Source organism: Raphanus sativus, chromosome 2 (genome assembly GCF_000801105.2).
Source record: "Raphanus sativus cultivar WK10039 chromosome 2, ASM80110v3, whole genome shotgun sequence".
Lineage (NCBI taxonomy): Eukaryota > Viridiplantae > Streptophyta > Magnoliopsida > Brassicales > Brassicaceae > Raphanus > Raphanus sativus.
Window position 1 is genome coordinate 33616194 of NC_079512.1, and position 18461 is coordinate 33634654.

The 18461-nt window shown below is 34.7% G+C and overlaps 5 protein-coding genes and 1 pseudogene across 6 annotated transcripts; 1 reads left to right on the plus strand and 5 right to left on the minus strand.

The window, feature by feature from the left end:
- Nucleotides 1-497: 497 nt before the first annotated feature.
- LOC108843524 (membrane-anchored ubiquitin-fold protein 3) lies at nt 498-2208 on the minus strand. Of its 2 annotated transcripts, none has more exons than XM_018616743.2 (4): nt 2043-2208; nt 1704-1923; nt 1288-1461; nt 498-778 (listed from the first exon to the last, which is right to left on the minus strand). In XM_018616743.2, the coding sequence occupies exons 2-4, from the start codon at nt 1831-1833 to the stop codon at nt 723-725; spliced, it is 360 nt and encodes a 119-aa protein (XP_018472245.1). In that variant the 5' UTR covers nt 1834-1923; nt 2043-2208; the 3' UTR covers nt 498-722. The 2 variants fall into 2 exon arrangements, with proteins under 2 accessions (XP_018472245.1, XP_018472244.1); XM_018616742.2 differs by having other exon boundaries at nt 2038-2208.
- Nucleotides 2209-4474: 2266 nt separating this feature from the next.
- Nucleotides 4475-6002, minus strand: LOC108827812 (fructose-1,6-bisphosphatase, chloroplastic-like; annotated as a pseudogene).
- Nucleotides 6003-6335: 333 nt separating this feature from the next.
- On the minus strand, nt 6336-7058 carry LOC130508698 (alpha-amylase 1). The gene is given in 6 exon segments (XM_057004340.1): nt 6336-6353; nt 6436-6543; nt 6545-6594; nt 6647-6824; nt 6827-6865; nt 6867-7058. Coding segments are annotated over 6 exon segments (585 nt in total).
- A 684-nt stretch (nt 7059-7742) lies between these two features.
- LOC108840398 (bidirectional sugar transporter SWEET14) lies at nt 7743-10751 on the minus strand. The gene is made up of 6 exons (XM_018613228.2): nt 10584-10751; nt 10319-10355; nt 10003-10216; nt 9752-9913; nt 9490-9609; nt 7743-8215 (listed from the first exon to the last, which is right to left on the minus strand). The coding sequence occupies exons 1-6, from the start codon at nt 10621-10623 to the stop codon at nt 7967-7969; spliced, it is 822 nt and encodes a 273-aa protein (XP_018468730.2). The 5' UTR covers nt 10624-10751; the 3' UTR covers nt 7743-7966.
- Nucleotides 10752-14766: 4015 nt separating this feature from the next.
- On the minus strand, nt 14767-15227 carry LOC108840931 (mitochondrial import inner membrane translocase subunit TIM8-like). Its single transcript, XM_018613733.2, has 2 exons — nt 15140-15227; nt 14767-15048 (listed from the first exon to the last, which is right to left on the minus strand). The coding sequence occupies exons 1-2, from the start codon at nt 15185-15187 to the stop codon at nt 14857-14859; spliced, it is 240 nt and encodes a 79-aa protein (XP_018469235.2). The 5' UTR covers nt 15188-15227; the 3' UTR covers nt 14767-14856.
- Nucleotides 15228-15859: 632 nt separating this feature from the next.
- Nucleotides 15860-17884, plus strand: LOC108839203 (uncharacterized). The gene is made up of 4 exons (XM_057003199.1): nt 15860-16084; nt 16438-16578; nt 16677-16943; nt 17096-17884. The coding sequence occupies exons 2-4, from the start codon at nt 16459-16461 to the stop codon at nt 17663-17665; spliced, it is 957 nt and encodes a 318-aa protein (XP_056859179.1). The 5' UTR covers nt 15860-16084; nt 16438-16458; the 3' UTR covers nt 17666-17884.
- Nucleotides 17885-18461: the final 577 nt, after the last annotated feature.

Genomic DNA, 18461 nt, shown 5'->3' on the forward strand with positions numbered 1-18461 from the left:
AAAATCGGAAAAACGCAATTTCCCGCCAAACCGGCAAAACGCAATTTCCAGCCAAACCCGAAAAACGCAATTTCCCATCAAAATCGGAAAACGCAATTTCCCGCCAAAACCGGAAAAATACCATTTCCCGCCAAAACCGAAAAACCTAATTTTTGCCAAAATCGAAAAACGTAATTTTCTGCCGAAACCGGAAAACGCAATTTTTCGCAAAAACCGGAAAAATAAAATTTTCAATTCGATCAACTTGGTCTTAATTTAATTTATGTCTCAATTCGATTAACTTGATCTTAATTTAAAAATGGTTCATTATAAAGATGTTGGGTTCATGGATCAACCATTAATCCATCTGACCCATTTAATTTAGTGGGTCATGGATCAACCCAACATATTTAATAAATGGATTGGATTGACCCATGACCCATTAATAATCAATCCATTTGGGTTATGGGTTGGGTTGACCCATTTGACCCATTTTGACACCCCTACTTGGACGCGAGTGAAGTATACCAGATTGTATGAACAAAAACAAATAAGGGACAACAGATTCAAAAGAATCTAATCATTTTCTACACATTCAGAGCTTGCATTTCCAGGTGTTATGATACTCCACAGCTTAGAGGGAAGCTTTACTTTACTTTTCTTTCCTTTTTTTTTGGTGGTTGTTGTTTTCTTCTGTACCTGAAGAGTTGAGGATGGTCTGTATGATACATGTCTTGCTCCCTTTACAAAATGGTGCATGTGCATATAACCGACTTTGGTGCTTTATCGACCTTCTTCTCTGTTCAGTCAAACATGTTTTTTAACTGTTAGTTAGGATTTTCGTCAACATTAGTTCAGGAATCAAAGCCTTAGTTTCAATCATTCCATCAAGCTTGCGTAAAGTAAATCACTAATACAATTGTTTAGGGTTGCAAACACTTTGGAGCCACTCTCTAGAAGGTTTTAATAAACAAACATCATACTGACCAACAATGAATCCATGATATTCTTTCCCTCGTGGCCTCCCCTACTCTCTGAGGCCAAACAAACTAAGTATACTCAATACTACTAAACATGTATGCATTTTACTATTTATACCGACCCTAGTCACCGACTAACTCGCTCTGATGTAGACTTCTTATCAGTCTTAATGTAAATGACTAGAGACAGAAAACGGATATAAGAATCAACAGTACAAGTGACAAGATAAAATAACACAAGAAGTCTGATATAAAATGTGCTGGAAGCTCTAAGCAAACAAAGATCTCCATGAAGAAGAAAAAAAGAAAAGAGAGAGAACACTTTGACCTGATTTAGTTTTAGCTGGAGAAGGCTGTACAACAACATGCATCACAGTAACTCCACCACCTGCAGTCTCTCCAAAAGGAGTCTTACACTGGCCAACAGTCTTGTTGTTCTCCAAGATCTTACCCGAGCTGATCAGCTTTACTTCGTTTATCCCCTTTGGAACAACTGTTTTGCCTACAAAACACACACACACAAAAAGGAGCATTTAAACGAAATTGATCACCACGCCATAATTCACAAAGACTTTGTTTTTTTCTTCTTACTAATCATCAGTTCATGATTGTAACTTCATTCAAGTGAAGTAATAACCATTCTACAGCTCTTTCTACCGACAAATAGCAAAATTCAGGGAGACTCAACACGAATTCGATTTTTTTTTAAACAGAAAAATCGAAACTTGAGAAGGTATAAGAAACCTTTGGGCCAATCAGAGACGACCCTTTGCTTCAAAAAATCAACAGTAGAGGCAGCTGAATAACGAAAGGGTCCGATGTCGGAGCCATCGTAGAGCCTGAACTTGATATCTATCGACTCCTCCTCCGGCATCTCCTTTGAACTTCTCTCAGACGACCTCCAAAAAACGCAATCCCGATTCTCCAAAAAAAAAACCAGACTTCAACACAACTGTCTTCAGATCTGAAACAGTTCCAATCAAAAAGTAGAATCAGAGGTTGTTGCTTCGACAAGGACAGAGAAACATTAATTAAAAGACAATCAAGGGGAGAGGGGAAGGGGAGGGAATCAAAATACAGAACATTAGCTCTCTCTCTGTCTCTTTCTTTCGATTTCGACTTTGGGATCGTTGAAAAAGTTGAAGGAAGGAAGGAGAAAAGCTTTTGACAATTGCTCAAGAGTCGGAGTCCACCGAATCGAATCTCAAGCCCCCAACGGTTTTTCACCTTTTTTTCTTTTGCTTCTCTTTTCGTCTACTTCTCCATCAACCGACGTCGTTTATACTTTTCAATTAATCGTGGTGAAACGGTAATCGAGTTGGAAACTGTTCCCACCTTCTTGATGACAGTTAAAATGTTCCCACCATTTTTTTCTTATTGATAAAATGATTGTCAAATGGGCTGTTATTTGACATGAAATTTATATTTTAATCATTTATTCCCTCCGTTTCAAATTATATGTCGTTCTAGAGAAAATTTTTTGTTTCAAAATAAGTGTCGTTTTCGGTTTTCAATACAAAATTTATTGACAATATTCCCTTTTCTATTTTTCTATTGGTTAATATATGGTTAGGTGTATTGGTAATAGTGTTTTTATTTTGGAAATATGTAAAATTAAATGTTTTCTTAATATGTGTGCATAAGGTTAGAACGACATATAATATGAAACGGAGGGAGTATATGTTTATATAAGTTTCTTATCTTTGACAAGTGTGATAGTAGGAGGAAAATTGCAGTACAGAAAAATAAGTCCATGTTTTAAGAGTTTCACATTAAAAATTAAGACCAATTTGAAGTGTGTAAATTATCAGATTATCTTCTTTTCTCTGTCGCATTGTTTATTTATTTACACAAACGGCATTCCTAACACACGAAACTCAAATTTGACTCCGTTGGTAAGACATTAGCATAGTGCAATCTTTAATATACGAACTCTGTTTTTTATTAAACTAGGACCGACCCGCCCTACGGGCGGGATACAAATTAACAAATAATTTAAATAGTTAGATTAAATATTTAACATAAATTGTTATTATTTTTAAATATACATATAAGTTAAATTTTTATATGTTGACTAAATAAACCATATATATTATCAGAAAATAGTTATGAATTTTTAAAATAGATATTACTTGTTATTTATTAAAATATGATTTTTTTCTTTTTGCTAAAATATTTAAATGATTTTCTTTTGTTAAATAATCTATGTTTTAATTATATATATATTAAAAATTGAATGTAGCATTACATCATTTCTTATGATTTTCTGGAGTTGGATGAACCATAAAAAACCGTGAGATTCTTTAAAAAAAAATATTTTTGCTAGTAGAAAAGAAATAAACCTGTAAATAAATTAACATATTGTTGTTTAGTTTTATATACTTTAGTGGATTATCTTATTTCCTTACTAAATTTACCTTTTTACAGTAGATTATTCTTAAAATTGTTTTCTTTTATTTTCTTTTCAACGTGTTATATATATATTTATATTATTTTATATGTTTATTGTGTGTGTGTTTATGTTAGAATTTGCAAATAATATTTATGGTCTGTAAGAATGTTTGGGCAGCGAGGAATTATATATCTTAAAAAAATTATGTTTGATTTTGATGGTTATTTTATGTCTATATTAAAAAGTTGCAGCGTATAGAATATTATATAAGGTTGGATGATGTTACGTGGCCTTTTGATTGTATGTTTTTTATAATTCTAGATTCACAACTGGTTGGTTAAATGCAAGGTTTTGAAAACCGGACCGGACAATGAACCGGTAAAATTTATGAGTCATGGTTCAATCCGGTCTGACCGGTTTAATCGGGTTTCAGTATTAGTAGGTTGTACAGTATGTATGTGCATTTCTATATAATAACATCACCATATACACAGTAGATTTACTTTCTATTTTGCTGATATTGTATTAAAATAAATATTAATGATCCATTGACTTTTTATCTACCATAATTGCAGTCTCACTTTTTAATTCTCAAATATCTTTTTTTTCCATATTTCTTCATCTTCTTCTCCATCACTACGTGAGTTCAAATTTCTGTAAAAAAGTTCATCTATATTTTTTTCTTTTCGTGCACACAAATACTCTTTTATTCATTCGTTATACCAAATCTACTAACCATTTAGCTAACTCAAAGCAAACTAATAGAATAACTATCTTCAATTTTACAAATCAATGAAAAACAATGGTCTAATTAGATTTAAATATATAAACCGGGTTTTTCAACTAAACCGGTTCACCGGTTCTTACGGGTTTTGGGCGGTTTTACCGGTTCAACTAAAATCCGGTTTTTGAACTAACCCGGACTCGGCCAAATGAAGGAGTCATGGTTCAACCGGTCCGACCGGCCGGTCCGGTCCGGTTTTCAAAACCTTGGTTAAATGTGATTTCCTATATTTTGGGTTATGAAAAATGAGTTTGTGGTTTGGACTTTAGAGGATCACATTTCATAACGATTTATGATAGGTTAAACATGATATTGAAGAGGTGAGCAAGATAATGTGAATGTAACATAAAATAAGTAGCTGCTATTGAAGTTAACCAAGAGTTTCACAGGATGTGTTATAAATTTTTGATAAACAATTATCATCATTACATAATGTGATCAGAATAAAACCGCTATGCAATCTTGGAATCAACAAAACTAAAACGCATGAATCTTTCAAATTCATCATCCAGCTTCTTCATTTCTTCTTTGCTTCCGATGTAAAGTATAACCTTCTAATATATCTGTCATGTATCCCATTTTTTTTTTGTCTGATGACACAAACTTTGGATATAAACTAATATAATAAAATAAAGATGAAATGCTTTTAAGAGGTACCTTGGCCAGTGGGATATCTAGTGCTCTCCGGTGGCTATATGATCCTTTTCCTCCAGATTTTTCAACAATGAAACTCATCTGTGCATACTAATTCAAAAGGCTAAGCTTTTCATTTTTTGCTCATGACGTCACGTGGGTACACGTAAATCCCACCGTACAACAAAGTCATATAAAAAGTCTCCGATCAAAATTCCAATGTACCTTGCCGAGTAAGGTTTCCCAATTCGACCTGGATCCTTGAGATCACCTATGTACTACTCTTCAGATCCTAGTCCCACCGCTGGTAGTTCACTTCGCTGAAACTTGAAAGAGCATATTTTCTCGGCTTTGGGGATCTCAATGTTCTCTTGCATGATGACGAACTCGCAGTACATTGAGTCCATGGTGAAGGCGAAGACAACTTTGCCTAGCGTAGATGACACACGTTAACTATACAACTTTGTTCTTCTGACTCTAGCTGAAAGAAACAAACAGGCAAACATCAACAACATTATGTACATTGTGTATCTTTTCGGAGTGGCCATGTGGAAGGTGAAAGGGAGAGTAGTTAATTACACAGGAGATTAAGTCAATGATACACTCGTCATTGGGGCTCTAGATACCGAAGATGGAACCGGTGGAAACTGCAGCGTCGATGTTGGAGTAACCGCCGAGAGAAACGAAGACAACGACGTAGTTGACTGAGCAATATATAGTTTAACATGAGCAATCAAAAAGAATAGGATCAAGAAATCAGCGAGCTTGAAAATGGATTTACTCATATCTTCATTCCTATAGAAAAGCATTATATCAATTAGTATTAGATGATTCCCAGATTTCGACAATACAACAAATGCACTCTCTCAAAATCAAAATCTATACATATAAAGGCTTACGGGATTCTGTATAAAAAAGCACTCTGTGAGTTTGCCATTCTAGTGAAAAGAAAATTTCTATTGTTTTTTTAGGAGTACAGAGGATGAGTTTTACAGGGTGAAAGCTTACCCTTTTATAGCTGTAGATCCACCGCCTTGAAGAGATGTAATATGCATTGAATGTGTAATCCTGATTGGAATGGGTCTAAGGAGTTAAAAAGGTCGTCAATGCCGTTGAATCAATGCTTCATGTAACAGTTCAGAGGAGAGAAATCGCAGACGGAACGACGCAAACGGATCTCAAGCCAAAGAATCCTCACGAAGATGCTTCTCACACAATATTTTAGAACATCCATGGTCGATTGACCTAACTGGTGCTTGATCAATACGAAGAACCCTAGATACCAAAGGTCATCACTCCTGAAGAAGTCGAAGGCGACGGCGAAGCTATAGTTTTGGTCTCAACTCAAAGACCGTTATTCAAAGCCCATAACAAAACAAACCTGTAAAAGCCCATTTGATAACCTAACAGAACGCATCGTATCATTTGATACGTGTCATCCTCTTGTTTAATGAATTAATGACGTGTCTCAACCAGGAGGGAGAGAACATTTTTTTATATATATAGACTTATCATTTTTTGTTAAGATTAAATATCACATTTAACATGTTCACCAAAAAAAAAAAGATTAAATATCACCATGATACTTTTACAAGAAAGGAAGAGATACATTCAATTACTTTTTTTCTTTTTTGTGTGTTTCTTATCAAAGCAAAACCAGAAGGAACCAGTTTTGGCCCAATCTTCATGATCACCTTCTCATCAACCATTGCCAAGTAAAGATCCGGCTCTGCCGCTTTTATCATGACAGAGCTTTAGCTACCAATGCCATTTTTTATTCCTAATCGCCACCAGCTTGGATATGCCAAACAATAAACATCACATTACTTACAATGCAAGTTTGAAGTTTTAGTGCATCTAGTATTAGTAGTAGTAGACTTACAATGCAAGGAGTGCCTGGAGGAGTAAGAATATAAACGTAACCAAGCAAGACTTTATCCGAAGGAAAAGGCCACGGGTCTATTCTGATAGTGTCGTGGTTTTCAACGAATGTCACTGCGTTTCCAGGCATAATTCCGAGACCAGGCGGCTTTCCCTGGGAGTCCTTCGGTCTCCAAAAATCTCACCTCCAACTGCAGTTTGTAAGATACGTTTGGTTGGTCGTGAAATCAAAAGCTGACAAGACACCGCCACCACTTTCCTCGATCTACTGTTTGAGAGCTGACCGATGCTCCTCCTGATCAGGGTCCAGTTACCCATCTCCTCCTACCTTGATATCGTCCCATTTCTCACCAACCGCAAATTCAGGTAAGTATTCTGTGTATCCACAAACAAAACATGAAATTGCCATAATGCAACGGTTCAAGCCAACTCTATCCACAAGTATAATATTTATACTTTGGACTTGCCTGATAAAAACCCAAATGAATGATTTTTTTTAACTCATTCCAAAAACCTCATAATAAGAAAATTTTTAGACTGCGTCGATGTGAGATTTGAATTGGTACTAAACAATGTTAAAGAGCTCTTAAGTAGAAGCCTAGTTTATGTAATAAGAGCTCTAAATATAAGAGATTTTAAAGGCTGACCTTAACTAATTTGGTGATGGAACTTGCAGTTCAATTGGTGACAATTTATCTTACAATGTTGACGTTTTGGATTCGAACAACAACGCCAAACGCACTAATAACTTATTTAGAAATCCACGGGACAGGATGTTAACCTCCGCAAGGTCGTTGTCACGTTGAGACGGTGGAGATTCTTCTAGGAAAACCATTACATACTGCATAAACATGGGGATTGGGCTATTAAACACGACTTGGGTCGTTAGGATACCCCCTTTCTTAGCAAATATATAATAAAACCCAAAGGCTTAAGTTCATTACTCAAGTTACTTCATTCATAAACTTCCTCTTTTATTGGCTAATAAAATCTACTTCATTCTCTACAGTACATCAAAAGTGAAGTGACATTTTCCTAATAAAGTTTCACTTGTGAATGATCAAGTAGTTCAATTTCCTTTTTTTTTTAATTTCCTTTCCTCATTAGCCAAACCAGGATCGATTCAAGTATTTAACATCAGAACTATTTTACAAGAACTAAAACATGCGTACATACTTTTGAAGGATAACACAAATTTCGATATAATTCGAAATAAATACGATGGGAGAAAAGACAAAGAAAAGCAACAAAGTACAATCTAGTGAAACACGACTCAACAGTACAGCATTGATAAAATCACTAATATGAAAAAGCTGCTTAGGTTTGGATTTGGTTTGACACTTTCGTTTCCATCTGACCCTCCAAATCACCACCACCATGAGTTTGAGGATGAACTATCATCTCACCCGAAACTGGAGTTGTTGCAAGCTTGACCATATCGATTGAGTGATCCTGCACCGTTTTGGGTTTCTCCGTGTCGTCAGTTTTTGGAGCTTTGTAGTACTTGTATATGACGTAGAGAATCATTTGAACTGCTCCGAGAAACGCACCCATAATGTTTGGAAGCTATAATCAAAAGAGTAACCGCATCAATAATCCCATTAATCGTTTGTTGAGAACAATACTAAGTCCATTAACTTCCGACAAATAAGAGAAAATATAATGTAATAATTGTCTCGGTTTCTCTGACGCAATCATATAATATATGATTGTATGCATAAAACAAAAGTAGCGTACGGCTCAAATCATATATTCGCCTTCTTTATATAGAAGGAATTACGGGGAAAGAGACTAAATAAACGGTGGTGGAAACTCTTTTCCCTTTTAAACATGAACCAACCATAATAATATGGACAAGACTTGGGTTCACCCCCTATGGTGAATTTTTAAATTCACCACCTCCCTAATAACCAACCAAAATGCCAACTAGATTAATGATTAAAAAATATTAAATATTTTTTCAACAATCAAAATAATTAAAAAAATAAATAGTGTCAATTTTAGTAATGCTAATGTCACTATCTAATCCATAAACTCAAACTCTATACCCTAAATCCAAATTCTAAACCCTAAATTCTAAATTATAAATCCAAATTCTATACCCTAAACCCAAATCTTAAACCTTAAACCCAAACCATAAATCATAAACCTAAAAACATGAACTCTATACCCAAACCTATATCCTAAACCCAAATCCTAGAACCCAAAAGGTAAATACAAAACCCAAACCCTATACCCTAAATATTTAGATTAATATTGATGTTGTTCTTTTGAAATTTAAGGTTAAGAATTAAAGTTTGGATTTAGAGTTCATGGTTTGGGTTACGGTCTAGGGTTTAGGTTTAAGGTCTACAGTTTGGGTTTAGGGTTTGGGTTTAAGGTCTACAGTTTGGGTTTAGGGTTTATGGTTTGGGTTTAGAGTATAAGATTTGGGTTTAGGGTTTATGGTTTGAGTTTAGGGTATAGTTTTGGGTTTTGGGTTTAGATTTTTTGGTTTTTGATTTATGGTTTGGGTTTAGGGTTTAAGATTTGGGTTTAGGATATAGAGTTTGGGTTTATAAGTTAAAATTTAGGGTTTAGAATTTGGATTTAAGGTATATAATTTGAATTTAGGGATTAAATAGTGACATTAGTATTATTAAATATGATATTATTTATTTTTTAAATTATTTTATCATTAATCTAGTTGGCAATTTAATTGGTTATTAGGGAGGTGGTGAATTTAAAGGTTCACCATAGGGGGTGAACCTAAGTCTTGTCCTAATAATATAGTATACTATGTTGCGCTGTTCATTATTATATGCTTATAAAAGATTTAATATCATAAGAAAAAGACTCACTGCAACGTAGAAGTCTTTGATAGCAAGACCATAGAAGAGCCACGTTATGGCGCTGAGTGTAAGAAACAATGATAGAGAGAACGGCATAAACTCCACACTTCTTGTTCGTATCACCACTCTCTGCATCAAATTTATCTTTTCACTTGTTAAACTATATAATATACGTAAACATAAAGAAATGCTACTACTAGAAAAGGAAAGACAAGAGGCTAGAGATATTAATAGGAATTAGCATGGCTCCTTCAAGCAAGTAGGAACGTACCATGATGCTTAAAGGAGCTGCAAAAACGCAAACGGAAAACCCGACGCAAATCCCTCCAAGGACCTTCTCACGGTTCGATGCTTTGGTCAAGAGCTCACAGACAAGGATAATAGCGGCAAAACCCAAGAAGTTCAAGAGCCCAAGAACCTTCAAAGTTGAAATCTACATGGTTTTTTTTTTATATCATCAGCTAACGGATCTTTATATTGCATTATCTAATATACCAAAATAAACGATATTGTATAGCGTACTCTAGCTTTCTTGTTAGCATAGGTAATAAAGAGTATGATGTAGATGGTTTCGATGAAGCATCCCACGGCGTTTATGGTAATCAGAAGTAAGCCTGATCCATCTTTCTGCATAGCATAGTAAATCCATAGCGTTGCGCTAAAGAGCGCTGAGACATAGGGAAGTGATTGAAAACCTTCTATCGATTTTTTCTTGTAGATCCTGACGAAAGTTGGACTTCGCGTACATGAAAAATAATATCAAAAACATTTTTTTAAAAATTATACGTTAAAGAGAAAACAAATAAGAAAGTGAGTGTTTGAGATTGATGATGCTTACACTGGTGCCAAGAAAACGATGAACGATATGATGTTCCCTGCAAAAATACATATAACAAAGGCAACATGAGTGAAAAATACATATATCAATTATAAGATGAGTGAAATATATAGCAAGTATAACATGAGTGAAAATATTTAAGCAAAAAAAAAACATCTAAGCAAAAAAAGGAAAACATGAGTGAAAATAAACACGTACATATAGTGTATAATATACATTCTTGTATTAATTATTTGATGTTGTTGATGAAAGCTTGGATACTTACCCATGATTCCAAATGTAAAAGCCAGTACGTTGAGAGCCATTTGATTGTTTTGTAAATGAGTTCTCGATTATTTTTCTACTTTTGGATGTGATTATCGAATAAATGAAGAAGGAAACAAGAGGAGATGTCTAACTCTTGTTAGCTCTAACTGAGTTTTCTTCGATATGAATTTAACTACGAGGCCAATGGAACTATATATAGAGAGAGGGTTACATGTGTAAGGGTGCAATGGTTAAATGTTGAGGACGTCGTCGTTTTCATGGTATAAGAGAGAGAAGAACATTGCATATTGATGGTCTCAGATATTTCTAAAGTTTTTTAAAAATGGAAAATATTCCATAGTTTATGTGGTATGCACTCTTGGCGTGTATTATATTAGTGTCAAACTTTTATGCCAAACCTTGGTTTTATATTATTATCGTAGTTATTTATGTGAGCTTTCTTTTTCTCTTTAAACCAAATAAGATATAAATAATTGTGCTTAACTTATTGGTGATTTGTCCTTCTGGCATGACCAATAAAATAAACCATCGATCGGCTGTTAGCTTTCTAGCCAACCAATTCAAATAAATATCGATTAAAGATATTTATACAATCATCTAATTTTTCCAGTATTCTACCAAGACTTAAACTAGCCAACTAGTTTGGATCTTTGTTTTACGTACACATAGCTATAACGTGTATGCCTTATGATTTGAGAATTACCATTCAAAAGTCTGCATGGTAAAATTACTAAAATATATAAACCATAAAAACTCCAATTAACTGGCGTCATGCAAGAATTTTGGCCTCGTTGAATCCAAGACTGAGCACAACGATACACTTAGAGAAGAATATTTATTTTAGTCATGAATCCTCTAAATATATTAGTATTTAGTCGCAAATTTTTTAAAAAATTCAAAATTTCAAAAACGATTAATAGAATATTTTAGATTTTTATATTCCACCAATAAATTTTTGTGTTGTTCTGTACATTAAGCCCAACGGCCCATCGTCTTGTCTGTATACCATAAAACTCTGCATAAGATCGTGATACAAATGAACAATTATAGTTCTCATCACATAATTTTACAATGGTTCTATGAGAAAGTCCAACGGGAATATTTATAGGGAGTATCTTCAATTAAAAAAATAATAATAAAAAGCATGTGAGAAGACAAACATGAGTTCTCTGCACCAAAATTTTTAGAAACTGGATCTTATATCTATCAATTATTTATCAGCTTTATTATTTAAAGAAAGAAAAAAAAATTATTAAAGTATTTTCTTTTTTTCTTAGAAATTTAGACAGTCTAAGGTTGCCCTAGATAAGTTGGATTTGACTATCCGTACATGACAATGGTTCTGAGGACAGGACAATCAACTATCTAGTATCTACGGTAGATATTTGCATGGACAATTATTATTGTTTTTGTTCAATTAAACATGCGAGAGATTAATCCACGCCAGGGCAAAAAGAAATGATTGCAAGTTATAACTATTGACGATCCATTGAGATACAATCATACAAACACAACCCATGTTCGCTCCTTTTGTTCCTCGTACCAGTAAAAATGAACGTTTAGGTGCGCGCCACGTGTGGCATATTTTATGTTGTCTTTAAGCACTCTTGAACTTCATGATTTGGCCGCCAAAATTAGGTCCGTAACTAATTTTATTTAATTAGCTTTCATAACAACAAATGATAATATTATGCGTTCACTGTGATAATGTATAGAAACCACTCGAGAAGGAAAGCAAACACTAAATGTATAAAACAAAGAATAGTGCGTTATCTTAACTAGACGCGACTGTCCCGTGTGTAAACCGTATAGGTAAGATTCACTATCATGCTTTTTGATGTTCCACTTGGCTACTTTCGTGTTAATCTAATTATCTACACAATATTATCGTATCCATAACAATGTTCAATTGATTGTGAGATAATCTATGTTTTTTCTATCCTAAAACATTATCAAATCAGTACCATTCAATTAGTAAAATTGAGCTAAAATCACGATTTTACTTTGTCTTCCTTTGCCATTCAAAGACAGACTTGTAGTAAATGCAGATTTGAATATCATTGGCATGGTATAGTATTCCACATGTACTGATCGAGACCACATGGACCATGTCACCATTGCTAAGTATGTTGAAAATTAACATGTTTCTTGTGAAAGTTCTTATTTCTAACAATTGCTATACTTAGAATCATCTAACATCAACATTTCAATAATTAACTCCATCTGACAGTGAAATGAATTATCTTTATTTTGTGGTAAAGTGTAGTGCTCAGTTTACAAGCTTATATGTTGTATCAATTCATTTTTAGTGTAATTATTAACTTTGAGAAAAGTTACATATAACAAATAACCTATCAAAAGAGAAACAGAAAACGTATGGTTGGGACAAAAAGCGTATGAAAAGGATTGACTATCAAAACCCATTTGCATCTTGATTATTATTCACACCTTTCGTTTTTGGTCTCACTCACTAAATCAGAGACTACTTGATTGATTAAATATATACTTTTCTACATTTAAAATTAGCAATGAAACCTTTTACTTTATGGAGTCTCTGTGGTTCTTCTACGGTCAAAGCCAGTAGTTCCATCCACCATACAGATTCCTTATTAGATGGTTAACATTTGTTCCCAACCATTCCTCCTCGTCCTCACTTTCTTCACTATCTTTTTCTTCATACATTCGAATTTAAATATATTTAACTGAGAATCTAAAAGATGCCAGCTAAATAGAGGGTATTGTAGGAGAAGAGCACCTACATCAATGTTCCATACACAAGCAGTACATCAGAATCAATCAACATTCCGACATATCAGATTAAAATAAGGTATTTACAGAATATTATACAAATCTTAAGAATGTTATTGCAATATGTAAATGATCAAATCAGGGACATATACAAAGTTATTAGGGATACTAGAGTATGCCCTATGAATTACCAATAATATATAGCTCGACGAGTAGATCTTTAGTGAGTGACATACTTTGGTATATTTTACCAAACATAGTTACAGAATACGTTGTGGTTATTTTACCAGTTCAACTGAAACCACAAGTATGGCTAAACCAAATAAAAGAACAACTAAGCCCTGTTTTTCATCTACCTGATTGTAGTATATATATATAAAAGGTTCAATTACAAGCATTACAAACACAAGGCAATGGATGAACTAATAAGTGAACACATATACAAAGACAAATACCTATTAATAAAAAAAAAATGGCCAACGCCAACAATACACAAAAGGAAAACAAAGCTTTCCCGTATATTGATGGGCCGTAATATGTACACTAATAAAATGGGAAAATAAATTCAAGGCTTAGTGCTGCAAACTCGTTGAAGTGAGACATTTGTGTGTAATATGTTACCCCAAAATTCATCGTCCACTTGAAGTGCGTACCCTTTAGTAGATAGTCATTCAAATAAGCTTTTAGTCATGTCTTCACCTCTGAAGTCAAGTTTCGGTGGAGCTTAAAAGTTTGACTGATTACATGTTCTCTTCAAGTCACTACACTTCACACCATCTCAATAATATTCCAGAATTTAACATGTCAATGATGACATAAATATAAGGAAGGAGCATTCTTTTTTTTATTCCATATTATATACCATTGCTCAAGACAATTTAATTTAAATCTTTACCGTCTCATGGAGAGCTTACCCATTATCTGTAAAAGTACGAATTTGGGTGAACAAACGTGTGAGTTCTTACCATCTTATGGCAGATCGTAGAAGGAATGTTTGATTCTAGAGGAGATTACTCCATCTAGTATGTACTGAAGAATGAAGTTCTGAGAATAAATTATGACGACTCCAAGAACAAAAATGGGCAAAATTCTAAATAATTGACAACGAACTTGTTGATACTACAAAACTGAGAGATACTTCTAAGAAAGATCACTATGCTTTAATTATATGCTTAGATAACTAAGAGATCTTTGAGGACTCAAGTGTAGTTGTTGTCTGTATAGGTCCTATGCTTCCGATAGTATGCAATATGAGAATGAAAAAAGGCTGCAATCATCATAAGTTCATAACTGATAGAAGTTTGAAGAATCAAGTTTTCTTAAAATATGTTAAGTTTCCTATGTTCATAATAAAAGGTATTATCCAATGACAAAGTTTCTACAAAACCTTAGTAATCATAACTACAAATCACTGTTTTCAAAACCAATCTAAATAGTTATCTAAAAAAACTATTATTCCATATGAATGAAACAGCACAAGTTTTGTGCTGCAACAAGTTAAGAGGAGGTTAAGGGAGTAAAGGTCAGTTCTTGAACTGAGCGCTTCTTCTGATGATGAGCATACTCATGTCAGCGTAACGCTTAGCACAGTGTGTGAGACAAGAATGTTCACTTGGGCTGAACTTGCTTCCCGGTGCGCTTGTCAGGCATTTGTCCCAACACACGCTTGTCAGCTTGGCCACCGCCTCGTTCATCATCACCCTTTGCTCTTCTTCCTGTTCAGTTGTTTCAACCAACCAAAGAGTTTATAGCTTTGTATCTCACTAGCCTAGATCATCGAAACAGAAAAGAAAATCGGAAACTTACATTAAGGAAGCGAAGCAATTCAGGATTGTTGGCGGCGGAGGCATCCATAATTTGACGGAGCGTCTCTGTTTGAAATCTAATTCTTTTCTCGCACAAAGAGAGGTCGGTCTCTCTACGAAAATAGATATAGAAAAAGCCCATTGGGCTTAAAGGTCCAATTGATATAACAGAAAACTAATTAAGCGTGTTTATATTACCGAAGTGGTTCCGTAATTGCCCATCAACTAATTAAGTGAGTGTATATCTGCTATTCCATTATCCATTTAATATCCACACTCACTCATCACAATTATCATTCCATCCATTAAAAAAATTATGTCAAACATTCTTTAGATGTTAATAAACAAAAAAGAGTTGTAAAACCTTGTCTCCCCATCCACAGATTAAAATTAAAATCATATACCAAAATCTCAAGGAGTCCTAACTATATTGTTTTCCTCTACAAGAAAACGGAATCTTTGAAGGTCAAAGGAGGAAAAAACACGACGGAACAAGACAGATGGAGTTGGTGGCCCGTAACTTGTGTAGAAGAAAGAAAAAAACAAAGACAATAAGTAAAATGTGGGCAAAACAATGACAAAATAGTAGTTGGTTACGACTTGGGACTTATCATTATTAAATTCATATTCAAAGAAAGGCATGCAAATTGCATTATTTATGCATGCGAATTTGTCAAACGAGAGGGGCTGAGAGAGCGCGTGGTCAGCACGAGGACGGGGAGTAGAAAGAAAGTTTGTTTTGAGCTCTCTCGTTAAAAATCAAACCAAACCAAACCCCACTCCTGTCTTCTCCAACCCCCCCACCAACTAACCTCTCATCCTCCAACATTTGAAGAGGCTTTTTCTCTCTTTCCATTTCAAGAGGGATTTAGATAGTTCCTCACACGCGCCTCTCCCTCTCCCTCTCTCTAATCAGTGGTCGGCTAGGCTTCCCTCTCTTTAATTCGTAAGTTTTCTGTGTCTTCTCTCTGTACTTACCCTGATTTGGTGATTCCGCATTGATCATGTACGTGGTAGATCTGATTTAGCCTTTTTAGTCGTTTATAGAGCTTCCTCGACCTCTCTGTTCACTACAATTTCACGAGCTGGTAATGCTCTTAGACTCATAGCTTTACTGATTTTGATTATTGCTAAGCTTTCTGTGTGGTGGTAAATGGACTCAAAGGTGGTCTCTTTTTGATTCACATGTTTCACTTATATATGTTAATTCTTCTTCAGTTTAACGACTTTTCGGTTCTCTATAGAATCTGGAAATAAGAATCTGAAAGGCATCTGATCTAACTAGTCTCTTTGTTTCAGATTCTTCTCAGCGCAACAAGAATGACTAATTGTCCTGGAGACTCGAACATGGCTTCTTCTCACTTGGACATTCTCCGTTGCCCATTTTTGAGGAACATCAATGACCCCACTAACCTCTCCTTCTCTTCATCCTCCTTGCCTGTAATCCTACCACTTTAAAAAAAAAATTGTTTCTTTAATTTTTTTTTTGTCTTTTATCCATCCGATGCTTTTTTACTGACTCAATAACTCCTTTTCAGGTGCGAGGACCAATTTTTGAGGATGGACCCAATTTTGACACTGCATTCAGGCTTTTCCATGGTCAAGATGGTCTTGTCCCTCTCTCTGGAGCGGAGAAGCCTAAGCTTTCCTCTCCTGCATTCAATCCACTTGCTGCTAAGGCGGCCACTATCAGTCTCTCCTCCTTTGGACATGGAGGGCCTTTTGGATTTGATGCGTTTTCCGACATGTTTAAGAACCAAAAGAGAAAGTCAGACTCTTCCAAAAAGAAAGATTCTTCCTCTAAGGTAAAAAGCTTTGTTCTTGCTCAACCTGTTTCTTCTCAAATCTAATGTGCATTATTTATTAGTTGAAGAACATGAGAATCAAAACTCAAGAACGTTGAAACGTGCAATGTCTTTGGTTTATGAGATAAATCTCGTTGTTGTTGCTCTTTCAGGGAGGAAACCACGAGTCTATGAGTGATGACTGGCTTCAAACAGGGAACTGCCCAATCGCTAAATCCTACCGAGCTGTAAGTGGTGTGGCACCGCTCGTAGCAAAGATCCTGCAACCCCCTCCCGGAATGCAGTACAAGTGTCCTAAAGCAATAGTAGCAGCTCGAGCAGCCATATCAAAAACCGCTTTCGCCAAGAACCTCCGGCCACAACCTTTATCATCCAAAGTACTAGTCATCGGGATGCTGGGGATGGCCCTGAACGTGCCCCTAGGTGTTTGGAGAGAGCACACTGAAAAGTTCTCGGCATCTTGGTTTATAGCTCTTCACGCAGCGGTTCCTTTCATAGGAATACTGAGGAAGTCTGTGTTGATGCCTAAAATGGCGATGGTTTTTACCATAGCAGCGTCTGTTATGGGACAAGTGATTGGGTCAAGAGCAGAGAGGTATAGGCTTAAGTCGGTAGCTCAGAAGAAACTCACGTTGACAGGACCTGATAAAGTAGATGGAAGGTGCGGTGTGATGAAATGGAATCCCATGCTGCTTGAAGTAGCAAGTCCTGTTTCTACGTGAGCAGCTAGTGTGGTCTGCTAAAAGCTTTTGGTTTCTTCTTCGACGAGCTTGATATATGTATAGTTGTTTCTATTCTTGTTTCGGCCATTGTATTTGAGAAAGTTTATAAATGTTGAATAAGGTAAGAATAAGTGTTATTTTTTCTTCTTTTATACACATTCTATAAGAAATGAAAGAAAAATCTACGTCTTCGATTATATATGTATAACAAATTTTATATTTGTCATTTGTTGAATAACATATTTTATTCATATATTAATCCAAAACTTTTACATATTGAAGAGCATATTTTATTCATATATTAATCTAAAAAATTTACATCTAAAAACACTAAAAATGTTATATAAAATAATAACTATTAAAATGTTTCATTCCAATTGACTCAAGCCCTATTCTCATAATAGCTATAAATTAATCTATTAAATTTTACAGATTACTTTTTTTTTATCTATTAGACATTAGTAAATAACAAATTTGGTAGCTTAACCATGGCTAAATTGATTAGCTACATATTGAATGTTTCAAATTACATATATGGCTGTGGTTAATTGATATTTTTAGGTGATGATATATTTTATAAAAACAAAAATGAAAATTTGAAATATCTTTTTAAAATAAATATTTTAGAATATAAATAAAATAAAACTAATCAGTCAATTTATTTTTATCTTTTTACGGATCATCGTACAAAAAACGTTTCAAATACTGACCCTGAAATCATCCGACTGTTGGACTGTGGACTCCATCTCATCCGACTGTTGGTCTGTTAATTTTTCCAAAGGCTCGAAATCATTAT

What these genes read in the sequence shown, in the direction of transcription:
- LOC108840931 (XM_018613733.2), bottom strand. Translation starts at nt 15,187, where the DNA reads ATGGATGCCTCCGCCGCCAACAATCCTGAATTGCTTCGCTTCCTTAAT. An exon ending in AATTGCTTCGCTTCCTTAAT is followed by an intron (nt 15,049 to 15,139) that starts GTAAGTTTCCGA and finishes ACAACTGAACAG; the next exon opens with GAAGAAGAGCAAAGGGTGAT.
- LOC108843524 (XM_018616743.2), bottom strand. Translation starts at nt 1,833, where the DNA reads ATGCCGGAGGAGGAGTCGATAGATATCAAGTTCAGGCTCTACGATGGC. An exon ending in CGTCTCTGATTGGCCCAAAG is followed by an intron (nt 1,462 to 1,703) that starts GTTTCTTATACC and finishes TGTGTTTTGTAG; the next exon opens with GCAAAACAGTTGTTCCAAAG. An exon ending in TCCAGCTAAAACTAAATCAG is followed by an intron (nt 779 to 1,287) that starts GTCAAAGTGTTC and finishes TTGACTGAACAG; the next exon opens with AGAAGAAGGTCGATAAAGCA.
- LOC108839203 (XM_057003199.1), top strand. Translation starts at nt 16,459, where the DNA reads ATGACTAATTGTCCTGGAGACTCGAACATGGCTTCTTCTCACTTGGAC. An exon ending in TCTCTTCATCCTCCTTGCCT is followed by an intron (nt 16,579 to 16,676) that starts GTAATCCTACCA and finishes ACTCCTTTTCAG; the next exon opens with GTGCGAGGACCAATTTTTGA. An exon ending in AGAAAGATTCTTCCTCTAAG is followed by an intron (nt 16,944 to 17,095) that starts GTAAAAAGCTTT and finishes TTGCTCTTTCAG; the next exon opens with GGAGGAAACCACGAGTCTAT.
- LOC108840398 (XM_018613228.2), bottom strand. Translation starts at nt 10,623, where the DNA reads ATGGCTCTCAACGTACTGGCTTTTACATTTGGAATCATGG. An exon ending in ATCGTTTTCTTGGCACCAGT is followed by an intron (nt 10,217 to 10,318) that starts GTAAGCATCATC and finishes ATGTACGCGAAG; the next exon opens with TCCAACTTTCGTCAGGATCT. An exon ending in TCAAAGACTTCTACGTTGCA is followed by an intron (nt 8,216 to 9,489) that starts GTGAGTCTTTTT and finishes TTTTGATTATAG; the next exon opens with CTTCCAAACATTATGGGTGC.